At 39.6% G+C, this 10,439-nt stretch overlaps 1 protein-coding gene across 1 annotated transcript; it reads left to right on the top strand.

Moving 5' to 3' along the window:
- LOC139978291 (uncharacterized) lies at positions 1 to 10,213 on the top strand. The gene is made up of 3 exons (XM_071988357.1): positions 1 to 798; positions 3,572 to 3,844; positions 9,777 to 10,213. The coding sequence occupies exons 1-3, from the start codon at positions 466 to 468 to the stop codon at positions 10,158 to 10,160; spliced, it is 990 nt and encodes a 329-aa protein (XP_071844458.1). The 5' UTR covers positions 1 to 465; the 3' UTR covers positions 10,161 to 10,213.
- Positions 10,214 to 10,439: the final 226 nt, after the last annotated feature.

Here is a 10,439-nt window from a genome sequence, read left to right as displayed (position 1 = left end):
ACAGCAGGAGTTGTTTGCTGTGCGTATAGACATACTCATTGTACACTCTGTTTGGTTAACACTGATGCATGCCATGCTTCATTGGTTTTTGCAAACGTGGAAGTGATTTAAACGCTCAAAGGTCGTAGAAGAAGTCTGTTCGACATGTTGTAGTTCTAACACAGTTCTCCCGTTTTCTGTAAACGTGTAAAGATATCTCGAGTTTACATTCGTCTACAATACGCGTTGTACGTAAGTCAACGTATAGGACGATCCCAACAGTTGTAAGTACGATACTAAACACTGTACAAACGCATAGTTATCGTATGTGCACCTGCAACCAAGTCTACAACTTACAAGGATTTGTTGTACAGGTCTAACTTGGAAGTAAGAACGTCATTATACCCTTTGCTACATAGGCCTACATTATTCAAGACCTTAGATTGTGTGAACTCAAAAAATCGCGAGCTCAGATAACTTCACAAAATGGATTCACGTGCAATGTCATCGCGAGGAGGGGGTTCATTCCGTAATATATTTGTGGTAGTCTTATTAGCTTCGGTATTCGTTCTAGGATACAGATATAGTACTCTTCGAAGAAAGTTCGAGGACCAAAATATGGTATTAGTTGAAAGAGACTACGAGGTGAGGGACAAACAGGAAGAAGCATCTGGTTTTCAAAGACAACTAGCTGATAGTGACACCGCGAAGCAACAGTGTGAAGCTACCCTGGAAAAGGAACGCAAAGACAACAGAGAAACAAGAGACGGTCTAGAGGGAAAAGTGAAAGAACTTGAAGCGACAAAAAATAATTTGCAGGTGAGCTTAAACCTCCAAATCAAGCAACATTAGGATATCATAAGTTAAAAGGAGCGGCATTGCCCCAGAAACTGACGTAGGTCACTTACTTACGGTTAAATACCGAATTTTTCTAAAATAACTTGAACAATCTCGTTGCCACTGGCCATGGGCCGTACTGTCAGTCAGTAAACAGGCCTACTAGAAATGTTTTCATTTATTCCCTATTAACTGTAGATGCATTCTAGGCTACATCATGGACTCCACCATGTATACTTTGGGGAGGGGGAGGGGCGGGGCAGGTTGAATTTAAAAAAAAACAGTCTGATGTGCTGTACCTAAATATCCACTATATGTGTGGTAGAAGGCTAAACAGCGCTTTTTATATTTCGTTTTTATCGTTCACTGTCTCACAAATTGCAATGTATAGCACCTATTTTACATCCCCCATTTTACCAAAATTTCTACCCCGACGCCTTTGAGCCCTCCAATGGACGAAATAACATAGCCTACCCCCAATCCCATTAGACATTCGCGTTCCCAACAATATAGCCTAGGCATACGGACGTGGTGTGTCTGTAGTGAAGAGTGGAATTGCCACGACGGTTATAATTGTAGGCACTGACATAGGCCTTCGTCAACTTAGGCCCGTTCAAAACAGGCCCATCGGGCATTATCTAATATTAAGGAAGGGGAGGGGGAGAGGAGGAGTACGTTTACTCGTAAGAAGTGGACCGTCACTATTTGATAGCTTCCTATCTACCACCTCGTTGGTGGTCTATTTTTGAATCTGACTTCACAGAGGACAAAGTTCGAAACAGCGTGGTCTCATCCCCGACTCCCCCCCCGACTCCCCCCGACTCCCCCCGACTCCCCCGACTCCCCAAATGATGATAAGGTTGGTTTAAAATACTTAAGTAAAAGTCAACTCACTGTACTAGCATCATACCTAACAGCCATACTTTATCTTCGTTTGGCACGGTTCAATGTGTCTATAAGATCACTTAAATACCCACGTAAACATTCATACCACTCATTTCCGCTGGTAAACCAGACGAGATCTCCAATGTGTGATATATGGGTGTTACGCCAGTGTGCATAGCAATCGTTATATGCTGCAATATACTGTGTGTTAGGAGTCCTTCAGCAAAACACCTGCTGACTATTCTGTAAGTTATATATTTGCTTGCACTGAGAGTAAACTTGAAAGAGTATTCAAGTCTACAGAATGTATTATTGGCTTCCTTTGTTGTGTACAACTTTACAACGTTTTATGCAGTGACTTGTTCCGTATAGGCTAGTAACAAAAATGATTAAGTGGGAGCTTGTACGTGGCAGTTCCTGGTTCCTGGTATAACCTATGTGACATTTTCGATCAGTCGTATACCAACCTCGTTTCTGTGATGTATATACTGTATAACGTTGGAACATGTGATGCGCAGGATTGGCAATTGTAGTAACATTGGAAAGGTTGGCTTGAGTTGGAGTAGGAGGTTGGTGCGGGGATTGGGGAGGAAGAGGTGAGCCCGGTGTTGGATGGATTGAGTTCCGGGAAGAATGTGTGAGGACTGTGAGGAACCGGATAGTAGATCAAGAGTAACCATGTGGCGGAACGTCCATACAGTCAGTGGGCGGATGCCCCCCCCCCCCTGACGGACTCAAATGGACTGCTGGCGCCCTTTTCAGCTCTTTACCACTTTTTACTTATTCGCAATATTGACTTTTTTATTGCGCTCTCATGTACCTGTTGACATTTGTCACATTTTGTTGGTGTAATTTGGCGATGACACCTATTTATTCTTCGTTTTTCTGCAAAATTAGCCAGGTCCGGAAAGTGTCTTTTCCGGCGATCTTCGTCTTAGGCCAATGACTTGCCTCATTTCAGCCAGTTCTCCAACATCCCCTTACCGTACTTAGTGGCGGAGCGTCCATATATACAGTCAGGGGGCGGATGCCTCCCCCCCCCCTGACGGACTCAAATGGACTGCTGGCGCCCTTTTCAGCTTTTCACTACTTTTTACTTATTCGCGATTTTTGACTATTTTATTACGCTCTCATATACCTAGTGACATTTGTCATATTCTGTTGGTGTAATTTTCCGACAAAATGGCGACGACACCTATTTATTCTCCGTTTATCTGCAAATTAGCAAGGCCCCGGAAAGGGTCATTTCCTGCAATCTAGGGAGTATCTTTACTCAAAAAATTTCTATACGCTATGCGCCAACCTGTGGTGGCGCTCCGCTAAGATAGTGTCGAAAGCGCCCCTACAGACAATTCTCGTCCCTCCTGACCAATACCCCTAGCTCCGCCACTGAGAGTAACACACGTCTTTTGATATATATGATTACATATAGCCTAGTGTCTGTTGAGAATTATACAGGATCTAACCTTCACAACAAACCAACTGGTATCCGGTGGCTAACAGTATACCGTACATCAATCCGTACACGTATATACTGTAAATAACGATTCAAATGTCTTTATTAAGTTCCAATTAAGTATTGTTTTAAAGGATAGTGCAGGTGACAATTAATGTTTTTACCTGATAAAAGAGGACATATTGTCAGCCACCCGGTGAAACTTCTCCATTCAGAATAATTTGCAGTCACTCTGCAAATATGACGTCACGTGGACCAGTTTGTGTTAAGTTGACTCATGGTCTAAGCCGTACTTATTTTTCATTTCTCATTTGGTTTTGTGACAGCTATATCGGTGTCTTCATTTGACTCACTTGACTTATCTCTTCTCTCTCTCTCTTGCTTATTATGTTTATTTCTATTTCTCATCTTTAGACTCAGCTAAACGAATGCAAGGATAAGAATACAGAAATAGACAACTTAAAAAAGGAAAAAGAAGACATCCAAAATGAAGCCAACCAACTCAGGCAAGAAAAGGACGAATTACAAAGGCTATTAGATGAGACAAAAAGACAACTACAACAGGCAAGAAATCCACAACCAAATCCGGCGCAAGAGAAACAGGAACAAGCAGCCCAGCCAGCCCAGCCGGCCCAGCCAGCTGACAAGCAGGAAGAAAATCCAGCAGCCAAGCAACCCGATGCTCAGGTATAGGTGGGACTGTTTCATTTATAGTTAGTTTGAAATCCTACCATGTTGCGTTTCTCTTTGAAGGATATTGTGGTGTACGGCTGAAGTTAATGAGTTGGGGTTTCAACTAGCAGTGTGGAATATTTCTATCTTCAAAATAAGTGTCACATTGTGTTTGCCACCAGAAAATCCTTTCCAATACTTACAAGAAACAGATACCCGCAGTATGCCACCCATATGACTAAGACAATCTCTTTCATTTGCAGTATAGTTCTGTATCATACATTATCTTTAAAGATGGACCTGTACGCTGAAACTTTTGAACTTGTGTTTATAGGTAGCGCAATGGAAATTCGATACTATATGTATCCAAATTTGTCTCAACGTTATTTACTTCATTATTAACCGTTCCAATTAAAAATATTCTACTCATGTGAAAGAATTGTGTTTGCATTCTTAAGGTGAACAGTATAACGTTTGTATTTGAAATTATTACTCCGTAAAAAAAAAACAGGGTACCTTTATAAGGTAATACAGGTGAACTCCTTATTTAATAATAGGGTACTTTGTCAAGGTTTCCCACAGAACTGGGTGGGTGGGTGGGGGGGGGATACCCCTCCACATCACCCCGGCTTCAGAGGTATTTGCTTTTAATTCTTTAAATATCTTTCCTTCACACTGTTCTCTTACCTGTCTCCTCTCAAATGCACTTCTCATCTACCTGAATTTACCAACATTGGTAGAGTTTTAGCACAGCGCCCCCTTTAACTCAGCATCAATTGAGGGAGACCAATTATGATTTCGTCAATCATTATACCCAGACCAGTAAGTTTGAGCGTTTCGATAGATCATACTTTTATAACAAAACCATGTCATATCGAAGCTCATTGTTTGGAGGCTTACTAATGGAGAAAACAAGTAACATACAATACAATTTTCGATATTACATTTTGTACATAGTTAATACTTCTAAAAAACAAATATTTAAAAAAATAATAAGGTTGGAAGTCACATTGCTTGAAATCATATGATTTAAAATCGATCTCTACTTTCTTTCTTCCTTCCTTAGAGTGATGTTAGTTATCCTGATCAATCAATCAATTAGGCATTGATCGATTGTGGTTTTAAGTGTGATACTGCTACTGTGAGCTTGTCCTTTTTGTTCTCGATCCCCGTAATAGGATCCAATCTAACGAACAACAGCAGTATCCTTCTTTTGTTAAAGGATGGGTTTTTATGAGAATAGTTAAAATTCGACTCACTTTTTAAAGCGTAACGACTCACTGTAATGTCTCCAGTGAACTATTTTCAATTTTCCCGACATTTTCGAATGTCCTCACACTGGAATATAGAATTGTTTTATACAGGTATATATGGTTCTTTCCCGTGGTTCTTTAAGTTGAGTCAGTCCCTGAATCCTGCAGTTTTCATAAAGATTTGTATACCCAATAGGTTTACGTAAAATAAATATAAAAATAAAACTGTTTGGAATGAACAACACTTCTTTTAAGTATTCGAAATGAACTTTTAAAGACATTAAAAACTCATTGGTGGTATGATCTTTTTAGTCAATTAAGATATTTGGTTTCTTTCCATACAATAAAATTGATATAGTTATCCTTAGGACGTACGGTGTTAGTGTGCCGTATATTGTTGCTTATTCAAAAATGTTAAAGGTTTGGATGGATGGTGGATAACTGAAAGGACCTGCAGAAATGATTCCTAAAGGCTCGTATTACTCCATTCCGCCTCCCATCCCTTTATCTGCCTTATATTGCATATAGTTGCATCCATAAGTATAGAGACGACTGGAATACTCGTGTACACTGAGAACTTTTATTTGTTTTCATTTATCTGTCTTTCCTCTGTCTTTTCTATAGTATTTCTACCTATTTATTTTTTCATTTTTTTATGACCTTTTGATGTTTTCTCCATTTTGTAATCTTTCGTATTTGTCTTTCGCCTAGAGTTGTTTTTGATTTATATTACCTGAAAGGAAATTCTAAAAAATAAAATGAATTGGATCGTGTAGGCCAAATCAGCTATTACATTCTCTCTGTTCTTTTCTCTTGTCTAATTGCGTTTGCGATTCCTGCACGCTATGCACTGCCTGACACTGCACTTCCATTTCGTTGCCCTGCTATATCCCATTCAGACCTCTTCCTTTCCCCATAAGGTTCCCGTAAGATGAAACTATAGGTCGTTTCCTTGTTATTGTTGGAACTTGGAGGGACAAAGGGACATTTGAAGATTGGACCGAACATGATGGCATAAAATCCCTCAACTATTCCGTTTCGCCCGATTTTGGACAGGTGTGGAAGGAGAAAGAGTTAAAAGGGACGGAGAGGATAGCCTTAGTAAAATTATTTCTTCATTGAAGAGTAGGGGTGAATGTATAGGTAACAAACTATACTACTGTAAGTGCATGTTTATACAAACGAAAATTGTTATTTTTAACAAAACTTAAATAGCTTTATTTTTTCAGAAAAAAAATGCATACGTCCCTCTGCTTGCGGTCTTAAGACTCAATAGAATGTAACACTTTAGACTTTGTCACTTTCAGTCGGTCCAAAGAAATATGAGAACTGGTATGTCTACATAACATGTAGGTCAAGTGGTATCTTTATCTTAATTGATGCTAAAAAATAATCTGTGTAATTTCCTAATTTGTAAAGCCTCACAACCAGGGACAGGTCAAAGGTTCTCAAAACAAAACAAGGGAGGCCTGGCCCTGGTGCCGTTGAAGCCGACTCTCGTGTAGCGGGGTATAGGCATCCCCCCACCCCCGATAGAAAATAAAATAAAATGTTAAGCGTGAAAATGTGCATTCTAAGGCATATGCAGGTTATATCACAAGGTCCACACACAAGGCTATACAAGTAACTGCTTTTGTGAGGGGTTTGACCAATGGGTATACACCCCCCCCCCCCACCCATTGGCGGAGCTAGGGGTATTGGTCAGAGGTGGCGAGAATGGTCTGTAGGGGCGCTTTCGACACTATCTACGCAGAGCGCCACCACAGGTTGGCGCGGAGCGTACAGAAATTTTTTGAGTAAAGATACTACCTAGATCGCCGGAAATGACCCTTTCCGGGCCTTGCTAATTTGCAGATAAACGAAGAATAAATAGGTGTTATCGCCATTTTGTCAGAAAATTACACCAACAAAATGTGAAACGAAACCAGCTATTCTTTTGAATACATCTCTTTTGTTTTATCAGCCGAAACATTTAAAAGAAAAAAAAAACGCTTGTGTACGCTTGGAGAGAGTTAGTCCACACTTGACCAGTGAGCTCGTTGTATTTCAGTTCTGCGCGAAAACGTCGCAGTTCACAAATGAAGAAAGTACGGATCACTTGTATATTATAAATAATGTGTTTTCATTAAAAGCTAAACTTTAAAAACAAAAAAACTCAGACAACCAGATCATAATCTGCCCTCTTTGTCACAGCCGTTTAAGAGGTATGCCCAGACACAATTCAGCCGTTTAAAGGGCAGGCTATATGTCCAGAAATATTTCAGCCGTTTAAGGGGCAGGCTATATGTCCAGATATAATTCAGCCATTTAAGGGGTATACCCAGACATAATTCAGCCGTTTAAGGGGTATATCCAGCCTAAATCCAGCCGTTTATGGGTTATGCCCAGATATAATTTTACTCATTCCATTGCTGCATTAAATGCCAACAGGGAAAGATCAAGTTCAAAGTTGAGTATGCTGAAGCTAAAACAACGCCTTGTTTTTGGGAGGGGAGAGGGGAATGGTAAACAATATTTAATTAAATTGAAATTCAGTCAAATATAAGCCAATGTAAAGTCACTTGAAGCCATTGTTATATACCTAAATGCACCTGCGTATATTAAGCGTTTTTTGAAATCATATCCAATGTAAACAGAGCCTTATTCGTCAAACATAGCTGTATGTATTGTACGTGATTATCACTAACATCTGTTTCGATACGATTGACTACGTTAGTGAATTCAATATAAAAGACGTCAAAATAGAAGTTGTGGGATGCTTATATAGCCTATACACCGTTGGACGTGTTATACATAGCTGACATATACACATGGCACATACTTGTACACATATATCAGATTACTTGCTCCATATAGCATATAGCTGGGATTTAAATTTGTCATTAACAAAGGTATTTTGAAATGTCGTATACTACCACATAAGAGCTGACTTCATATGACGTCACATAACCAGACTAGTAATTTCAATGTTCAAGTAGAGAATTTACACGCTTTTCGAATCTGGTAAATTACAGTCATTCAGTCAGAATTAGAACATTACTATAATTCAAAATGGTCAATGTTGCCAAGACAACAAGTTTTTAGTGCGTCATTCACAGCCTAAATGTGAACTTTTGATCAGAGTCACTATGTCGGGAATTGCCTGCACACCATCTGTATTATATGCATATATAGGACTATTTTTCCACGATGAAATTGTGTGCAAATCATGGATCATGAGGCGACTAGGTCTTTGCATCAATTAAATTGTCAAGTCTCAAGTTATACTGAGTGCATTTTAAACTATACAACCGGGTGGTTATCGAAAGCACGGTACTTGTACAATATATTAAAAAGTGTTAGTACTAAAAAACAACTTGAACAGGAACATCAAACACTGCGTCAGCATGGCAAACAGTAAGACCTCATTTAAACTTAAGTCCTATAACCGAACGAGAAGTATTCATAAAGGTTAGTTCCAAGTCGCTGTTTATTGTTTGACTGCGAGTCTATACCTTTGACTGGAATTGCTCATTACCATGTATACACATATCCTCAGACAGTGTTTTCGAAAAAAAAGCAGGCTTTGGAAAACTTCTCGTGCGTGAAATGTAAACTCTTTCAATGCACACGTTATACGTACTTTACAGCTTGACAAGGTAAGGTCATACACAGCAACACTCAGCTTCAATATATTGCCAAGACTGATTTGCCTTTGCCGTTTACCTCCATTGCATTAACATAAAGTCTGTTCAAAGTATCTCTTTCGAGATCCGGCTTTAGGAATCACAAATGATTTCGAGTTGGTTAGCATCATGTATGATCTCTAGAGTAAGGCAAAATATGTCACCAAAAACAGAACTAGTATTGTTCGATATAGGTGACAAATGCCTACAGTGGAATTACGACCTTCCTTACCGGTTTCGAACCTCTGGACATACAATCAGCGTCCATAGCCTAGTGGTTAGGGTGTCCGCGTACAGAGTGGAAGGCCCGTGGTTCGAATCCCGGTGGAGGCTGAAAGTTTTTTCACTGTTCTTGATAATATATATATAAATGAAAATCGTAATGAGTTGGAAAATCAAGAACAGTGAAAAAACTTTCAGCCTCCACCGGGATTCGAACCACGAATAACCATATATATATATATATATATTGAGTGGAGTTTTGACACAGCTCGCACTCCATGCTTCTTCTGTGTCCAAGACGATTTTAAGATATGCATCACTGTTGGCATTCCTTTAAAAGTCGATTTTTTTTTGAGGGGGATCTCACCAGTACGCACTACCATATTGTTACATTTATCGGGCAAATCGCTTCTGCCCCAAACCAAATTGGGCAACCACACCCAAGGGTCAGTGCACCTATCATAGTAGATGTGTGTTTTGTTTTCAAGCGAGAAAGATCAATTTAGATAAGAATTCTATATTCTATCTTGTTTGCATCATACGACGTATCAACCAATGTTAATAAGTTCGTGTTTTTCACATGTGACAAGAAGAAGTGTTATCTGGAAAAGAATGGGAGAACAACAAGACAGCAATCGTCCATCGAAAACTGATCATGAGCCCCCCCCCCCCCCCCTCCCCTAAACCTCTCCCCCACCTCTATAGCTAAATTACACCCATTTCGTTACGTCATACCCTTTTTTGCACAGACATACTGATAGAGGTTTATTTCCAATATTTTCCCTTTCTTTTCATCAATGATGACAGAACCTTGAAGAGATCGATGCACACAAACTCCTGATTCAAAACTCGAATTTGCAACAGGGAGGAACACAACTGCAACAAGTAGTTGACAAAGAAGGAGAAGATGGTATTAATGACGGGGGAAAGCTGCTCGTAGTTCCTGATGAGACAGAGACCGAGCAAAAGACAGATGAAGAGACGGAGGGGGAGACAGATGAGGCCAAGAAGGAATCTGAAGATGAAGAAGGAACACATGAACATGGAAAGGACAAGACTGAATCAAATGATGATGTGACAGAGAGTACAGAGGATGATGAAAACAGTCATGAGAAAGATGTGTCTAAAACTGGTCTGAAAAATGAGAGTGGGGTTAAAAGGGAAGAGGACAGTGACAAAGAGGAGGCATAATCCAAAGTTAAGAAAACAAAAACAAGTAATGACAGCAACAGTGAAATCACCCCCCCCCCCCGACACCCCTTATAATAAAAAAAAAGATACAATGAAAATATGGCGCCTGCGACTGTATCTCCACAAAAGCAGATGTTTTAGGAATTAAAGGCAGACAGATGACGTCATCGTAACTATAATACTTTAGCTATAAGATAGCATACTGAATGCTGAAGTTGTGTTTTATCTATACGTAAGAAAATTATGTTTCTTCTTTTGCTTATCGTTATTATTCAGTTT

This window comes from Apostichopus japonicus, chromosome 13 (genome assembly GCF_037975245.1).
Source record: "Apostichopus japonicus isolate 1M-3 chromosome 13, ASM3797524v1, whole genome shotgun sequence".
NCBI lineage: Eukaryota > Metazoa > Echinodermata > Holothuroidea > Aspidochirotida > Stichopodidae > Apostichopus > Apostichopus japonicus.
This window is presented reverse-complemented; position numbering and strand designations above follow the sequence as displayed.

Coding starts and splice junctions, on each gene's coding strand:
- LOC139978291 (XM_071988357.1), top strand. CDS start 466: ATGGATTCACGTGCAATGTCATCGCGAGGAGGGGGTTCATTCCGTAAT. Junction 799..3,571: donor CGACAAAAAATAATTTGCAG/GTGAGCTTAAAC, acceptor TCTCATCTTTAG/ACTCAGCTAAACGAATGCAA. Junction 3,845..9,776: donor CCAAGCAACCCGATGCTCAG/GTATAGGTGGGA, acceptor CAATGATGACAG/AACCTTGAAGAGATCGATGC.